This window comes from Rhinolophus sinicus, chromosome 17, assembly GCF_057876585.1.
Source record: "Rhinolophus sinicus isolate RSI-liver-muscle chromosome 17, RSI-T2T, whole genome shotgun sequence".
Taxonomy (NCBI): Eukaryota; Metazoa; Chordata; class Mammalia; order Chiroptera; family Rhinolophidae; genus Rhinolophus; species Rhinolophus sinicus.
In genome coordinates this window covers 162,588,798-162,607,562 of record NC_142517.1, presented here as the reverse complement: position 1 = coordinate 162,607,562, position 18,765 = coordinate 162,588,798, and the positions used below count along the sequence as shown (strand labels likewise).

Sequence of the window (18,765 nt, the reverse complement as noted above, 5' to 3'; positions counted from 1 at the left end):
AGGAGATATGGAAGGGCAAGCTGGACAGTGGGGCCTCAGGAAGGACAGGAACAGGATCACGTGCCAAGAAGGGACCACGTGGAGCTCAGCGGTGTGAACTGAACTTCTGCATGTTTCTCGTTCTTGCTGCCTCTCCCGTGATTCAAATTCCTGTGTGAGGAGCTCCGACTGGAAATGTCTACCTCTGGATCGGCCCATGAGAAATAGATTGGGGAGAGGGGTTGGTTCTCTGAAGGATGGCCTACTGATCAAAAATAAGGACGTGTAATTCAGAAACCCTAATCATTTTACAGAGTTTACAGAAACTAAAGGATCTCTTGACTGTTAGAGAATTAGACGAATAAGGTTTGCTGTAGTATACAAAAGGCTGATTACCTAGAAACTTAGAGGCAATATTTATAGCTAATAATAGCTGCTATTTATTAAACACTGTATCCCAGTCACTATTCTCAGCACTTTATTATCTAATTTAATCGGCAGTTTAAAGCACACCCCCCCCCCCGAATTTGAATTTCATGAAGACAAGGATTGTATTGTTCTTGTTTATTGTTACGTTGCTAGTACCCACACTAGCATTAGGAACTTAGTATGCAGTCAGTAATTACTTGTGAATGGTGTAATTTTTTCCCTTTTGATGCTGTGTATAGGTTTAATGATAAGGAGACATTTTTAATGGCCACTTTTAATGAAGTAGAAAGAATACCTAATTCAGGGTATGAAGATTTGATTTTTATATATGTTCTGCTTTTTCTTACCTGAGTGACCCTTTCTAAAGTACCTCCTCTTAGGCCACTGTACTGTTGTGGGTGTGAGGCTTGGAGGCTGTTGGGGGAAACTTTTTTTTTAAGAGATTTATGTTTTTAGAGCAGTTTTAGTTTCATAGCAGAATTGAAAGGATGGCACAGAGGTTTCCCACACACCCCCTGCCCTCACACATGCACAGCACCCCCCTCCAGAGTGGCACCTTTGTCACAACTGATGAACCGACACTGACACGTCATCATCACCCAAAGTGCATTGTTTACCTTAGGGTACATGCTTGGTGTAGTATGGATTTGGACAGATGTATTATGATATGTACCCATTATTATAACGTCATACAGTGTAGTTTCACTGCCCTAAAAAATCCTCTGTGCTCGGTCCATTCACCCACCCTGCCCCAGCCATTAATCTTTTTACTGTCTTCATAGTTTTGCCTTTTCCAGAATGTCATATAGTTGGAATCTTATAGTGTGTACCCTTTTCAGAGGGCTTCTTTCACTAAGTAATACACATTTGAGTTTCCTCCATGTCGTTTCATGATTTAAATAGCTCATCTCTTAGTAGGGCTAAATAATATTCCATTGTCTGGATGTATCATAGTTTATCCTTTCACCGACTGAAGGACTTCATGGTTGCTTCCAAGTTTTGGCAGTTTTGAATAAAACTGCTATAAACATCCACGTGCAGCTTTTTGTGTGAACATAAGTTTTCACCTTGTTTGGGTAAATACCAAGGAGCGTGGTTGCTGGATTTGTATGGTAAGACTATGTTTAGTTTTGTAAGAAACTTCTTAAGTGACTTGCAGTCTCACCAGCAGTGAGTGAGAGTTTCCGTTGCTCCATGTCTGTGTCAGCATTTGGTGTTGTCAGTGTTCTGGATTTTGGCCACTCTAATGAGTGTGTAGTACTGGTCCCCCATTGTTGTTTTAATGTGTATTTCCCTGGTGACATATGATGTGAAACATCTTTTCCATGCTTATTTGCCATGTGTATATCTTCGTTGTTGAGTTCTCTGTTAAGGAATTTGGCTCAGTTTTTAATCGTGTTGTTTGTTTTCTTATTGTGTTGTAAGAGTTCTTTGAATATTTTGGATAACAGGGCTTTATCAGGTATGTCTCTTGCAAATATTTTCTCCTACTCTGTGGCTTGTTTTCTCATTCTTTTGATATAGGCTTTTGCAGAGGCATTGTCGTACCCAGTATCACCTACGTTGTCTCTTACATCTTAGGAGTTGTGTAGTGTTTGGTTTTCAATAGGTCTGTGATCCATTTTGAGTTAATTTTTGTGAAGGGTGTAAGGTCTGTATCTAGATTCTTTTTTTTTGCATGTGGATGTCCGGTTGTTCCAGCACCATTTGTTGAAAAGACTGTCATTGTTCCACGGTATTGCCTTTGCTCAAGAAACTACATCTTGATATTCCAGACTTCTTTACTGTGTCAGGGGACAGCTCTTCTTTTTGCTACCACTGCATGAGATGGGATTAGGTTCAAATGAGAGTATTGGAAAATCCCAAATAACTGTGACTTCAAGAGAAGTTTCTTTTTTATGTAAAAGTGTGAAGTTTCTTTTTTATGTAAAAGATTGGTACATGGGCTTTGCTTTATGAGGTCATCAGGAATCCCTGCTGCGTTCAGCTCATGCCTTGGCGATCCCAAAGTTGTGGCCTTCACCCTAGTGACTGAAGGTGTTGTAAATTCCAGGCAGCTGGTAATCCCAAGAGCAAATGCCTTGGCTGCAGTCTCCTTGGGATTTATTGTCCCTGTAAACTGCCACATCATCCCTTTGCTAACTTCTGCTAACATCCTTTTGTCCAGATTTAGTCCCAAGAATTTATTTGCAAGGAAGGGTAGGAAATGTCTTTATTGTGATGGCCACATGTTCAGTTAAGAATTCTGTTAACCTGAAAAGGAGGAGAGAATGAATATTGGGGGGCAACTGTGTACTCTGTTCAAACTCAGAAACCTGTACTAGGGGAGTGCTTGTCTTGCTTGGTTGATGGTTGTAGGAATGTGCTTTGGTTGTTCCTACAACTTTCCTTTTCCCAAAATTCCACAGACCAGCCACAGTCTGTAAAATATATTTACTGTCATTTAGGGAAAACATTGTAGGAAATGCTAAAAAAAAATTACAAGATAATTATGTTCAGTGTTTTAGTTATTTATTGTGTAGCAAACCACTCCAAAAGTTGATGGTTTAAAACAATAACAATTTCTTATTTGTCATGATTCTGTAGGTTAGTTGTGTCAGTCTTCTGGTCTCACTTGGGATCCTCGTGTGACTGCATTCAGCTGGTGGCTAGTCAGGACTGAAAGGTCCCAAATGGCTACACCCACAGGTCTGGGCCTTATTAGGATTGGCTGGAAGTCTGAGGCATTTCTGTCCCCTTTACCTGGCCTCTTTTTCTCCAAGTTGTCTCTAGCCCAACTTCTTTATAGCATAGTGGCTGGCTCCCAAGAGAGTGAAACTGTGGCAGTGGCACAACACACTTCTACCTAATTCTTCTGGTCAAAGCAAGTTGTGATACCAGCCAGAGACAAGGAGGGAGAGGAAATAGACTCTCCCTCTTGATGGGAGGGGAGTGGCACAGGAGGTGTGGCTGTCTTTAATCCACTGCAGTCTACTGCTCTCCTCATATGGTTTGTAGGATGCCCCTGTGTGCCCTGCAGAAGGCTTCCTGGCTGGTTGTTAGCTTCTTGTTCTTAACTGTAGAGGCTCCATTCTTGGTTGCTTACAGAAACTCACTGGAGAAAGATTATTCTCTAGGCTGCAAATACTGGTGATAAGAGCATTTTCATCCTTAAGAGCTGATAAAATGAAGCTGAGAGTCAAAGGTTCCCATGTCTGTTGAATGGACAGATTAGCAAGATTTTAAAACAAACTCTTTTGAGTATATACTAGGTGCACAATAAGTAACTGGCTTATATTTATTCATATATTTATTTTTCATGCTGACCAGATTCTTTCCAGTGTTTGATTATAAAAAATTTCACATATAGAAAAGTCACTGAATTTTTATGTGTAATAATGTTATTATATATATATATATATATGATATACAAGGAACAATAAACAATTACGTTTATTCTATCCCTGGGCTAAATTATATTTTCCTTTTATAGTTATAAATTCTTAACTTTAATATCTTACACTTACGATTATTAATAATTTTTTTTTTTGCAAAGAGTGCTTGTATGAGCTAGTTTGAAATTGATATGGAAGTGAATGTACAGGGTGATACAAATTGTGTATTTAAACTTTTTTTTTAGGTCATTTAAGGCCTTTTAAAAATAATTGTTTTTGATAAAACTATAGCAAAAGGCAATAGTGATCTGAATGCAAAGCTGGTACTTATTTTTGTCCTTAACCTGAGCTCTCTGCCCTATTTGACACTGTCAGTGACTTCCCACCTCTTACTCTTCCTTCAGTGTTTTGCGCTTGCTATACTGCCTGTGGTTGCTCCCTAACATTAGGTTTCTCTTCTTGGCTATCTTCTCTTTTTTTCTCCCTGGGCAGTCTCCTCGCTCCTGATTTTAATCATCTGTTGGTTTCTATTTTCTATATTTATGCATTTTGCGCAGGTTGCATCTGAGCTCAAGACTCATATATCTTCTGCCCTGAATATCTCCAGTGAGACGTTTCCACTTAACAGGTCTAAGACTGAGCTCATTGCCTCTTCTGTTCTCTATTTTGGGTAATAATACTACTTTCTACCCAAATACTTGAAAGATTTATCTTTGCATCTTTTCCCCTCAACCGTATTTTTCAGTAGGGGACCAAACGTGGTGCCTAAACATCTCTCTGATCTATTTTCTTCACATTTTCATTTCTACTCATTTCTTACTTGCTTTATTCCAGAGACTTCTTAAGCAGCCTTTCTGTCAGTGATTCTTCTTCTGTTTTCCTCCAGTTTTTTTTTTAAATTGAGATATAACAAGTACAGTAAAATACACAAACTTTAAATGTACATATCAGACTTTTACATATTAATTCACCCATGTACCCAGTACCCACATCAAGATCTACAGTACACCCAGCACCACAGAAGACTCCCTGTACCCCCTTCCACTCAGTACCACCCTTCTGAGGATAACCATATTCCAACTTCTGTCACCACGGAGAGTAGTTTGCCTGATACAGATGGAATAATGAATTACATACTCTTTAATGTCTTTTAAGTCAACATTATGTCCGAGAGAATATACAGTTTATTTATTTTGAAGTAATTTTACTGTTGACGGGGATTTGGGTTATTTTTGCTTTTTGGCTGTTATGAATGGAGCTGCTTTGAACATTCAGGTACATATCTTCTAGTGGGTGGACCTAAGAAACTCATTTCTGTTGGGTGAATGAACACCTACCCCACCCACCTCCACCTGCCCCGCTCCCACATCCCTAGGAGTTAAACAGCTTCAGTAAATAGGTACTGTCACACAGCTTTCCGAAGTGGTTATTCTGATTTATGGTGCCAGCATTGTGAGAGTTCTAACTACTCTGCCTGCTAACACTTTTTCATTTTGGCCACACTTCTGTGAAGTGCTACATCGGTGTTTCACAGACCTGTAACAGCTAGTGATTTTGGGCACCCTTTTACATTTACTGGATATCTTTTTTCTTGTTAATGATTAGGTGTTTTTTATTCTGGATATTGGGTTTTTTCTTGGATATGTATTAAAACTTCCTCCTTCCCGTCTGCTTGACTTTTCTTTTAAATTAAAAAATTTTTTGAAGAAATTTCACACCTAAAAAAATTTGACACTTACAAAACTAGTTTTAAAAGTTCCTATATACGATCTGCTTACATTCCCCAAATAACATCTTCTATGAACACAGTATAGTTATAAAAATCAGGAAATTAACGTTGATTTACCAGTTGTCCCACTAGCGTCCATTTTCTGGTCCACGATCTAATCTAGGATTATGTGTTGCATTTAATTGTTTTGTCTCCTTAATTTCCTTTAATCTGGAACAGTTTCTCAATTTCTCTGTCTTTCATGTCCTTGACACTTTGGAAGGGTGCTGGTTGCTTCCTGTGGATGGCCCTCAATTTAGGTTTGTCTAATGTTTCCTTGTGGTAAGAAACACGTAACATAAAATTTACCCTCTAACCGTTCTTAAGTGTACAGTTCAGTAGTGTTAACTACATTCACATTGTTGTATAACAGATCTCTAGAACTTTTTTATCTTGCAAATCTGGAACTCTATACCCCTTGAACAGCAACTCCCCGTTTCCCCCTCCACCAGCCCCTGGCAGCCACCATTCTACTTTTTGTTTCCATGATTTTGACTCCTGTAGGTATGTCCTATAAGTGGAATCACACGGTATTTGTCCTTCTGTGACGGACTTGTTTCACTCAGCATAGTGTCCTCAGAATTCATCTATGTTGTAGCATGTGACAGGATTTTCTTCATTTTGAAGGCTGAATAATATTCCATTGTACATGTATACCACATTTTCTTTGCCCATTTATCTGTTGATAGACATTTGGGCTATTTCTACCTCTTGGCTGTTATGAATAATGCTGCAGTGACACGGGTGTGCCAGTGTCTCTTCAAGATCTTGCTTTTAATTCATTTTCATAATTACCCTGTGGGTTGCTGGGTTCATAGTAATTCTGTTATTGTTTTCTGAGGAACTTCCGTATTGTTTTCCATAGCAGCTGCACCACCTTACATTTCATCAACAGTGTACTAGAGTTCTCAATTCTCTACATCCTGGCCAGCACTTGTTATTTTCTGTTTTTTGATAGTGACCATCTTAATGTGTGTGAGGTGGTATCTCATTGTGTTTTTAATTTGTGTTTTCCTTATGATTAGTGATCTGAACATCTTTTCATATGCTTTTCATCATCTACTTGTTTGTCTTCTTTGGAGAAATACCTGTTCAGGGCCTTTGCTCATTTTTTTAATGCTACTTTTAAAGGTTAATTTTGTTGTTGAGTTATAGGAATTCTTTATATAGCCTGAATATTAACCCTTTATCAGACATATAATTTGTAGTTATTTTCTCCCATCCTGTAGGCTGCCTTTTCACTTGGTTGTTTCCTTTGATGTGCAGAAGTTTTCAAGGTTGATGTGGTGTCATTTTTCTATTTTTGCTTCTGTTGCCTGTACTTCTGGTGTCGTATCTAAGAATCATAGCGAAATCCAATGGTATGAAGGTTTTCCCCTATGTTTTCTTTTAGGAGTTTTCATCTTTAATCCATTTTGAGTTAATTTTTGTGTATGGTGTAAGGTAGAGGTCCAAGTTCATTCTTTTACATGTGGCTATCCAGTTTTCTCAGCATCATTTGTTAGACAGTCTGTTTCCCCATTGTGTGGTCTTGGAACCCTTGTTGAAGATCGTTTGACCACATGTGGGCTCTCTGTTTTATTCCACTGGTCTATGTATCTGTCTTTATGCCAGCTTCACACTGTTTTGATTACTGTAGCTTTGTAATGTATTTTGACATCAGAAATCGTGCTGTGGGTTTTTGGGGATGAATACCATGGAGGTCTCATTGCGTTATAATTGAGGCGTATGTGATGCCAGCATGACTTACTATTGGCGATACTAACCTTGATCACTTGATTAAAGGTGGTATCGGCCAGATTTCTCCACTGTAAAATGATCTTTTTTCCTTTCCAAACTCTGTTCATCAGGAGCAAGTCACTAAGTCCAACCCACACCCAAGGGGAGGGGAATTAAGCTCCACCTCCTGAAGGACGGAGTATCAAAGGATTTCTTAAAATCACCACAGTAAATTAATATTATGAAGGAACGATATTTTGAGGCTATTCGGATATCCTGTTTCTCTTTAAAGTTTACCCGACTAAATTTTATTATTCCTCTGTGGGTTTTGCCTGCAGCAATTATTAAAGTGGTATTCTAATGGTGATTTTCTATTTCCCTTATTCTTTTACATTCATTATTTGGAATTCTTCTATAAGGAAGATTTGTCTTTCCCCCCCATATTTAGTTATGTATTCAATCATTTGTATAGTTCCATTTGTGCTCACTGAAATTCATTTTATTCTTTGGGTTATAATCCAATATTATCAGAACTGTTTATTTTGTTGCTCCAGTTGTTCTGGCCTTGGCTATTGGGAGCTCTTTCAGGTTGCCTCCTAGGTCCTTTTGACAGACCCCCATCTTTTTTTTTCTTTTTCTTTTTGTAAGTACGTCCTTACTCTCTGACACTGTAAGATGTTTCAGACTAACACTGTATTTTTCCTGTCCCAGTCTTGACTCCAGGGAACCCTGGTTTCTTTTATTGGAGAATGGTAGTTAGAAACTAAGATCTGGGCTCCAGATACCGTGTTTCCCTGAAAATAAGGCCGGGTCTTATATTAAGGTTTGCTCCAAAAGATGCACTAGGGCTTAAGTTCAGGGAATGTCATCCTGAAAAATCATGCTAGGGCTCATTTTCCGGTGAGGTCTTATTTTCAGGGAAACATGGTATGATCCTCGCTGCTGGGATGTTACTGCTTTTAGGGCCTCTCATTTGTTAGGACATGTATCTGGTTATACTAACCCGTATTTATATACATTGGTGTTTATTTCTGTCATCGTATTTATTTTTGTATCTAGCAGGCGGATTTTTTTTTCTTTTTGACAGTTTAGTTATATCTAAATTCAAATCATTTTGAAAGAACATTCTACTTTTTTCCATGTTTCGGATGTGGTGTATAAATGATTAATTCAGAATGCTGTGGGAATTTGCATTTGTAGCCTGACTTCCCAATACGTATTGTAATTTTTCATATGGTTTTAGATAAAACACCTATTCAGATTTACTTATTACAGCAAAATACGTAATTTCAGAAATAAAGTAGTTAGGTCCTAAATGGAAGGGTCATACAGTAAGTCTATCCACTCTTTTTTTTTAATACTATCATTGCTGAAATAATATTTATGTAAACCCATTCTTGCATAAGAGAGATTCCTGCAATTTTGAATCTTTCTCCTTCTTTCAAGCTTTAATAATAACCTCAGGGGTTCTAAGTGTGTGTGTGTGTGTGTGTGTGTGTGTGTGAAAAATCCTTGTTTCACAAAAAGCCTTATGGGCTTTAACACTTGAGGCTTCAGGCAAAACTTTCAAATTCTTTGCTTTTACAAGGCTTTTCTTTAATAGATTGAATAGATCAAAATGTCTTAACTTGGCACTGAAGCCTATAGTAATAAGCCTTAGAAATTTTTCTTTTTTTCTTCTTTATTTCTTTTTAGTTTTTTGTCCTTACAAAGCTGTTGGAAGGTACAGATAGACGACTTAGACTTTATGAAATTTAAAATCCATGTCTAAGATGAGACGGTCTGTGAAAATGGAGATTTGTCTTCCAAGTTTAGTTTGTATGTAAGAATTGTTTCGGCCTAAGAGATAATAGAACTTTCTTTTGCTATATTTTTACTATATGATATGTTTTAAGGGATAAACATTTTTCTTTTTTATAAAACATTTTTGTCCAGGTAGACAGTCAAAAATGCTATACTTAATAATAACCATAAATTTGAAAATAACTCCATAAACTCCCTGTGGTCTTTTATATTGCAATTACTATGACTGTGGTAATAGCAATGAAAAGTTTTTTTAACTACAATATACAAAAATACAGCTGCACTTTTTTGTATATATAGAATGTTGGGAAATTCTATAGACAACCAACCAAATTTCTTCAACAACTGGGGGAGTTCTCTTTTTAAAAATCATCTCCCCTATTACATTAGTTTTAAAAATTGTATTAAGCTTCAGCGTCTTTCTGGCAGTGGATGGACTATAACTTTATTTTATAACACTTTTAAATTAAATACTGTGACATTTATCTTAACAGGATTAAAATTAAAATCTAGCTCTATAGAAACTAGTGATTTCCTCTTAATTATCATTCCTAGAGTTCTGAGATTGTTACTAGTCTCTTAGAGGTTGCCAGTATAAATTCTTCAACAGTCAGTATTATTCAGTGGGTTGTTAGCTGAGTCTGAATCTTTCCCAGGGGTTCCAAAACCTGACTTTATATCTGCATCACCTGAGATATTTAAAATACTGTGGACCATACCAGATCTGGAGGGGCCTGGTAATGCATGCCTTTATATTTTCAGCTGATCCTGTTAAAGGCAGGCATTTGAATACTACTGATTTGACCAATGGTGCTCTAAGCAACCAGTAATAATTTAAGTAGATATTTTAGCAAATGTTTCTACTTTATTCTGAAATGTTTAGTCTGGGATATAAGAGCAATATTTTTTTTTTTTTTTTTTTTTTTTTTTTTTAAGATTTTATTGGGGAAGGAGAACAGGACTTTATTGGGGAACAGTGTGCACTTCAGGACTTTTTTTCCAAGTCAAGTTGTTGTCCTTTCAATCTTAGTTGTGGAGGGTTCTGTTAAGCTTCAAGTTGTTGTCCTTTCAGTCTTAGTTGTGGAGAGCGCAGCCCAGCTCCAGGTCCAGTTGCCGTTCTCTAGTTGCAGGGGGCGCAGCCCACCATCCCCCGCGGGAGTTGAACCGGCAACCTTGTGGCCGAGAGCCCACTGGCCCATGTGGGAATCGAACCGGCAGCCTTCGGAGCTAGGAGCACGGAGCTCCAACCGCCTGAGCCACCCGGCCGGCCCTAAGAGCAATATTTAAAGACCTATAGGCAGGTACAAGTTAAGCATGTTGTTGCCAAAATATACCTCTCACCAGTAGTGTTTAGTTAGATAAGCCTTGATTGTTGCCTCTTGTTCATTACTCTATTAGAAGGTTCTCAGAGTTCAATCAAATGAGTTAATTGTAGTAAGTATAAATTTCTCCTGATGAATATAGGCTTAGATCTCATCTTAATAGACATTTTTACATTAAAAAATGTTTGGAAGAGTAAAATTCATCCATAATTTCACCATCCTAACACAGCTATTGTACTTTTGAATATTCTTGTTACCAAATTTGGTACATATGCAAGCATTTTTACATAATCATGTCTAGCTAGAGTTAGTAAGCACTAGTCTCGCAATTCCCACATAATCCTTAACTAGTTTCTTAATTCCTCCAGTTTAAAAAATGATGTAATAGTAATTTTCATTTTAAATCCTCATGTGTGTTATTGTGCTATTTCTGGAACAAGGAAAGGTTACTATAATATGAGTATGTCCATATCACTGATGAAATTGAAAACTAGTGCAAAACATCAACAAACCTTTAAAATTCCATTTAGTTTTGGATTTTATTCTATGATTTTTGGCACTGTAATTACCATATTTTTATTTTTATTTTTTATTTTTTATTTTTTTTTAAAGATTTTATTGGGGAAGGGGAACAGGACTTTATTGGGGAGCAGTGTGTACTTCCAGGACTTTTTTCCAAGTCAAGTTGTCCTTTCAATATTAGTTGTGGAGTGTGCCATTCAGCTTCAAGTTGTTGTCCTTTTAGTCTTGTGGAGGGCACAGCTCAGTTGTGGAGGGCACAGCTCAGCTCCAGGTCCAGTTGCCGTTGTTAGTTGCAAGGGGCACAACCCACCATCCCTTGCGGGACTCGAGGAATTGAACCGACAACCTTGTCATTGAGAGCCCACTGTGGGATTTCCATGTGGGAATCGAACCGGCAGCCTTTGGAGTTAGGAGCACGGAGCTCCAACTGCCTGAGCCACCGGCAGGTCCCTTATCATATTTTTAAAACTGGCTGGTGTTAATATGAGTTGGCATTCTCTGCACATGTATTATCCGATAAGAATCAAATAATTAGAAAATTATTGACCAATTTATTCATTGTTAAGATTTTAAAATTTAAGTCATACCTTGAAAAAAAGTTACATTTTGACTTTCATAACTCACAGTTCACAATTCTAGACTGACCAGTTGTAATCTTTATGTACTACCAATTAGAAGGGAGTCTGAGCTCCAACCTTCCATTTCCTGTTAGACAATTAACATGTAATTCCCAATTCAAAATGCTTTGGAAGTAATTGATCTAACAAGATACCCACCTCTACATTTATGCTGGAGAAGATTATGTTAGATGTAGGTGAAGTGATAAACAGATACTACCAGATACTTTAAGAATTAAATAGATTCGTGGTATGATGTGAGACTAGCTATCATTTATAACAAAGACTCTGGGAAAATGCTATTCAAGTTCCAAATACACTGAGATAGGAACATAACCTAATTATAAATCATGAGCTACGCTGCTGTAAATTTCATTCATTTTTGTTAGTAAAAATGTATTCTTTCCCCTCCCCCCCCATTCCCTTCCCAGATTGGTTTTATAATCTTCACGGATCTTATTTGAGCATATTTGAGCATTAAAATGAAAGTGAGATCATATTTTCTCAGTGTTAGCCTAAAAATTGATTGCAATTGTTTTTATTTATTTTAGGAAGTCTACCTTCTTCAATGTATTAACCAATAGTCAGGCTTCAGCAGAAAACTTCCCATTCTGCACTATTGATCCTAATGAGAGCAGAGTACCTGTGCCAGACGAAAGGTTTGATTTTCTTTGCCAGTACCACAAACCAGCAAGGTAAGAAAATCTTTTTTTTCTGGTTTCCTATAATCTATTTTATTTAATTGTTTTTCTAATTGCCATCTTGTGTTTATTCCAAGAAAGTCTTTATGCCACTGTTTATGTGGTGGCCCTACACAGACTGAGTAAATATAGGTAAGTGATATTTAAAATCATGTAGGAGGGTTTATTGTTTTTTGTCCAAAATTAATGTAGCATTATTGTTTTGGGTTGTTATAAAAGTAATGTAGAGCATGGAGAAGGATGAAGAAGGCTACCTTTGGTTGTTAACATTGCAGTTATTTTTTTCTGGGGAGTGTGAAATAGAGGGAGTAATTAGTCTGTACTATGTGATCTCTTTCATGTAAAATTAAACATGTATGTGTGTATAATTTTGAAGTTTGTGAAATGAAGATCACAAACTAATTGATGGATATATCTGGGTAATGGAATTTTTAGGCAATTTTTAATTTTATTTCTTATATTCCTTTGTGTTTGAAGTTTTTATAACAAGCATGTATTATTTCTTTAATTAGAAAAAATAAGATAATGCAGGTTTATTGTGGGAGGCTCAGATGATATGGAAATGTATAAAGAGAGGAGTGAAAATCACCTATACTTCTTCTACCTTGATATAATAAATACTTTGGAGGTGTATTCTTCTATTCTTTTCCCTGACTGTGTACACACATATTTAATAGAAATTGGATGCTTTTTTACTTGGGGTATGATTAATATTTTTCTAGAATAAAATAATAAAAACAAAATAATTTCTGATATAATTATGTTTAATACTGTATTATATGAATATACATAGTTTATTTCCCTATTATTGAGAATTTAGTTTACTTTTAGTTTTTCATTATTTTGAATGTGCTGATAAATCCCAAGATTCCGTCTCCAGGAGCTGGAATTCTGCTGAACTCCAGACGTATCTAACTGCCTTCTTAGCACGTACTGACACTTGGATGACTCAACAGGTGCCTCAGACTTGACCTCTTGATTTCACCCTGCCTTGTGCTGTGTTTGTTCTTAGTCACGACTTTTGTAATAGAGTAAATGCTCCTAGTATTTCCCTACTTGCTTAAGCCAAAACCCATGATTTATCCTTGATTTCTCTCTTTTCTCACCCTGCATTGAATCTGTCAGCAATTCCTGAGTTCTAACTACAAAATATATACTGAACTCATTTACTTCTCCCATTTTCATCCACTAGTTTTAGCATCCATTGATTTTTCTTTTTATCTATTAATTTTTGTGATGATTATCACATGGTGATTTTTGTAATTCCATCATTCCGTCTTCATTTATTAGTTGGCATTCTACTAATGGGATGTGCTTTTTTGTCTCCATTTATTCACTTATGTATTTATTCATATCAGTGTTACTCAGTTGGTTATAATCTGTCACAATCGTAGAATATAGTTCAAATTGTGTCCCTTGAATTGGCTCCTCAAGGTGACTTTGGTGTACTTTTAAAAAACTTTTCAGTTTTAATGATTTCAAATTTATATAAAAGCTGCAAAATTATACATAGAATGATTACATATCCTTAATCCAAATGTCTCTGAACCTTTGAGAATAAGTTGCAGTCATGATGCCACATTGCACTTCAGTTCTTCAGTTTGTATTTATTAAATACAGACACTCTCCTCGATAACCACAGTAAACCCATCAAAATCAGGATATTAACATTGATTCGATATTACCATCTAACTCACAGATTCTGTTTAGTTGTCCCAATAATGTGCTATGCCTTTGTATGTAGCCAGTCTCTTGACCCTATTGGGTTGTCACCTGATTTGGACACTGGCGTGGGCCCTGGCTACTCCTCAGCTGCTCTCCTGCCCAGATGCCTTCCTTGCACAGGCCTGGCTGCTGCTGTGCTGCCTTCTCTCCCTACTCGGTCTCCTGCGTGGGCCCTTGCCACTGCTGGAGTATGTAGTCATGTGACAGTGCTGAAATGTTTCAGAGATGTGAAGAGAACAACAATTATAATAAAGCTCTTCTTGGACTTCAAATTTGTTGAAAATTTGTTGACAGTGAGGGAATAAATTTCTCAGAATTTCCCTTGCTTTCCCTTTAGTAGTGAACATTGACTAAATGCCAATGGAAATAAAAAGATTGAGTGGGAACCTATCTTCATTTTTTCCACAATTTTGGCCTCTGTGGTCATGCGAATAACAAAGAATTGACAATAATTCATAGGTTTTCTTCTTGCTACCCCAACTGTCTCTGTTTATATTGCGAGTTCTCTCGCTCTCTCGCTCTTTTTTTTTTGATGAAAGGAGAATCCTACTCATCATTTCAGTCTGTTTCTCTTGAAGAAAAAAGTAATTGTTTTTGATACTCTGTGTTCATTATACTACAGTGATTAAAAAGATTTTTAACATTATTTTAGTCTTAAGAAAGTTTTGTGTGGTCTAAAAACACTTTTTTTGCTCAAGTAATAAAAATCATTGGTACGGTACATCAAAAATCCTTGACTTAGGGCTCAAGTTTTTATTTTTTGAGATACTGTATTAATAGTTTAAACCTTTATCCTGGCCTTAAATCAAGAATCAGAATTAAGAAACTCATTTTCATTAGAAAATAGACTCTTAAAGATTGTTCTGTTTAGTTTCCTCATAAAAGGAAACTGAAGCCCAGAAAGGTGAAATGATTTGCCCAAGGACACACAGATAATTAATGTGCATGAGGAGTAGAACCCAAGGCTTGTCACTTCAAATTCAGTGCCTTTCCACTCATGTCCATGCTGCTGTACTTCATATGCGTCACATGGGTGTATTTAGTTGTTAGAAATTATATCATTTAGGATGAGTGTGGTTGTGCTTAACATATGACTTACACACATACTGACTTAAAAAGTTGATTTGTGTTAGTAACAGGTAGCATTGTGTGTTTAGTGTTGGTTTCAGCAACTCAGTTGTGTCATCAGAACCTTTTTCTTTTTTTGCCCTCTCCATTTTACTTTATCAGCTCGATCATAAGATTGCTTTCTCCTTGGTCACAGGATGGTTCTCAAATCTTGGAATTATATAGTGTCTTATCCACGTTCACAGTGAAGGAAGAAGGAGGGGTTTGCTTCTAAAAGCTCTCTCTGACAAACCTCTCCTTAAGTCTTTCTAGGCAAATAGGCAGGGTAAAGGTCATTAACTGTGCCTAGAGGATGAGATTAAACTGCTTAGTATAGGCCCAATAGCTACATGCCCCCCAATAGAGTTGGGGGTAGAGTAAGCTTCTCCAAAGCTCTGGGCTACTCTGGGCAGGTATGGCGAGCCAAATGAAAATCAATATAGTTACCAAGAGAAGGGGCAAAGGATACTGGGGAGGCAGCCACACTATCCAACAAACAAACCCTAACCACATTTTATGTATGTTTTCTATGGATTTGCTGATGACAATTACCAAGGAATTTCTAGCACTATGAAATTTTTTGTAGAACAATTTTAAAAGGACTCATTTCTCATACAGATAATAGGCAAGTATTTTGTGGAACTTTTATGTTGTACTTTATGTGAAATTGACATTCTGAAAAATGAATACTCTTGAAAATTAACAAAGGATGCATACATACATGCACCTTATATCATACACCTTTGTCATATGACATTGAAAGGAGCTTTATTTACTCATGTACTTTAATCTCCATTTCTACATGGCTGACTGATTTTCCTAACTTGGTTTCTAACTTGTGTTAACTGTGCCTTTACTTTGAGCAAAGCAAAGGCTATTTTGTATATATGTCTAATTCTGTTGCTATTGTAAACAACTAGGTTATTTATTACTATGTTGATAACTGGTTCGCATCATTTCATGAATTTTTGGACTATGTAATCTACATTGTGATTAAATGCAAACCCAAATATCCTGTGTTTGAATCTCAATTTTGTCACTACTAGCTGAGTGATCCTGTATGCAAGAGATTTCTTAATTCTTATAAGGCTTAATTTCCTCATCTGTAAAGTGGGTTTAATAGATAACACCTACCTGATAGAGTTGTTTTGAACTTTGAAATGATAATGCATGTAAAGCATTTAGTCCATGTTAGCCTGGCTCAAAGTATGTAGACTCATTTTATGATGACTACTTTGCATTGTGTTAGTATACTCTTTAAATGTTCTCTACTGCTTTGTGTGTGTGTGTGTGTGCCAACAGAACACTATGGTAAAATTAGTGATAGCTCTAATAATCTTTAGAGATACAATAAAATAGCTATTCTGCTTTATAATTTTTTTCCTTCATTTTCCTAGATAAGAGAGTCTTAATGTATTTAAAGGTTATTTCTTATTTAATTTTTTGTTTGTTATTCATTTATCAAATCATTGTTGAGAGTCTTATAAACATTATTCTAGAAAGGAAAGAATTCATGTAAAATCCATTTGGTTAATAAACAATTTCTTTGTACTGTTTTATAATAATACCATCTTTTGTTTTTCAGCAAAATTCCTGCCTTTCTAAATGTAGTGGATATTGCTGGTCTTGTGAAAGGCGCTCACAATGGACAAGGCCTGGGAAATGCCTTTCTATCTCATATTAGTGCCTGTGATGGAATCTTTCATCTAACACGTAAGAACAATTATTTATTTCACTGATTGATTTCATTATGATCAGTGTTTTCTTTCCATTGCTCAAATAAAATTGAAATGACTGATTTAGAAGATTTGCTTTGCTCCACACGATGAATCATGGATTCATTTGTCTGTTAATTGTGACTTTGACATTATTTATCATCTCCATATGAGAAAGCTTATTCCATAGCAAGTATATGCTGTGTTGGTAGTATATTCTAATTGCATTTTATCCCTTGTTCTGGATTAGATCCATTGAGAAGTTTCTGTGTGGAAGTGATTTTACTATTTGTAGAGGCATTTTGAAATTTTCTTAACTTGCGAAACTTTTCATCATTCTTGCTTTTACGTGTATTGAGAAGGCAGAATTGATAAAGGACAGAATTCCATTATTTCAGAGGAGAGAAAGGCATCCAGGTTATTTATTAGAGATGAAAAGATTAAGGAGAATCTGTAGATCAGTTAGTTATTAATAGAAACAGGGATATAAAGCAAACAGAAAACAGGTAGAACTATGTGTTGATTTGTGTTCTTTTGCTACAAAAGTGAGCTAAGAACATAGTAATTCTCTGACAGAATAGAAAGGTTTAGGATAAGGCTCAGGTTAAGACTGCATTTTATGGTAATAGTATTATGATGAGCAAATTAATGCAAACAAAGGAAATGCAAGTTAGAGGTGGGAGCCAGCTGTGGTCTGGTTTAGTGCTTTTGTTTCTTACTGGTCCTCAACTAGATACCTATAGCAATTGAGAATGAGCATTTAGAATATTTTATGTCAGTCTGAGAAATTTTTTTGTCATTTGAATTTAATTAAAAAATTATGCTATTTTTTGTACATTTTTTGAAAAAAATTCATTTGCTTAGTAATTCATATTTATTGTATTTTATAAAAGCCTACCACAGATAGTTTGAGAAGCACTGATCTAGGTGGCTTCATCTTGGGTGAAAGTGTGGAGATACCTCTGGAAGGGTTTATGGTGCAGGCAAAGAATAAAGTTATGGGTGGGGGTGGTGGGGGTGGAAATTCAGTTGTGTAAAGTAGTGTTACCTAAATTCTGTACATTGACAAGAGCCTTTGTTTTTCTGTCGGTTTGTTTTTTTCACTGGTTCTAGTGACTGATGTGAGAGTTTCCGAGTGAGGGTAGAATCAAGTGTGACTCGTGGGTTTCTGGACTGGGCTAGCTGAATGAATCTTGATGCCATTCACTGAGATGTTAAGTATGGAAGGAGCAGCAAGTCTTGGGAGAGAGTTGATGAGTTCAGTTTGGGACAGTTTTTTGAATTTGTGTATCCAGGACATCCAGATAGGAGATGTCTATAGTAAGTAGGATTGATAGGGCAGGTGTGACAGGAGGACGGGGCAAGAGAACTGAAGGTTTGGGTGTGAGAGTGAGTGAACTGATAGGTGGAATGGAGCTTAACACAGGGTAAGAGTGAAAATAGGAGAGGACTGAAGAATGGAAGGCTTGTTGGTCTCACTTCCTGATAAGGTTCGGGAACAGACCTGCTGGGTGTTAAGGGGTGTGTGGTTAGAGAGGATATTTGACTTAGAATTTTCGGAGCTGGAGCAGTTTAGGGTGATGGTAAGATCCTGGTAAAGACCTGAAACCATTAATAAAGTAATAAAGTGTTTGGTTTCATTGTCTCAGGTATAATTTTCATCTGATACGTTTTCCTAACCCTTAGGGGGGAAAATGAATTTGGTTAGGATTACACATACTTTATTGTATTTAATTCATGCCAAAGACATTGTTAAGAAATGAAAAAAAAATCCAATTAAACTAAATACCATGCTTTGTTATAGTGATTGATTTCAGAGATATTCAACTGTGAAAATATACGTCTCAGAATTCATGAAATATGGTGTTTATTATTGTATAGTACATACCGTGTTTCCCCGAAAATAAGACCTAGCCGTACAATCAGCTCTAATGCATCTTTTGGAGCAAAAATTAGTATAAGACAGGATCTTATTTTACTGTAA

At 36.5% G+C, this 18,765-nt stretch overlaps 1 protein-coding gene across 1 annotated transcript in view; it reads left to right on the top strand.

Moving 5' to 3' along the window:
• OLA1 (Obg like ATPase 1) overlaps positions 1–18,765 on the top strand; it is a 143,947-nt gene that overhangs the window by 3,179 nt on the left and 122,003 nt on the right. Inside the window, exons 3-4 of the mRNA XM_019727463.3 lie at positions 12,085–12,228; positions 16,652–16,779. Of these exons, the coding sequence (XP_019583022.1) occupies positions 12,085–12,228; positions 16,652–16,779 (272 nt within the window). The remainder of the gene's footprint in view (positions 1–12,084; positions 12,229–16,651; positions 16,780–18,765) is intronic.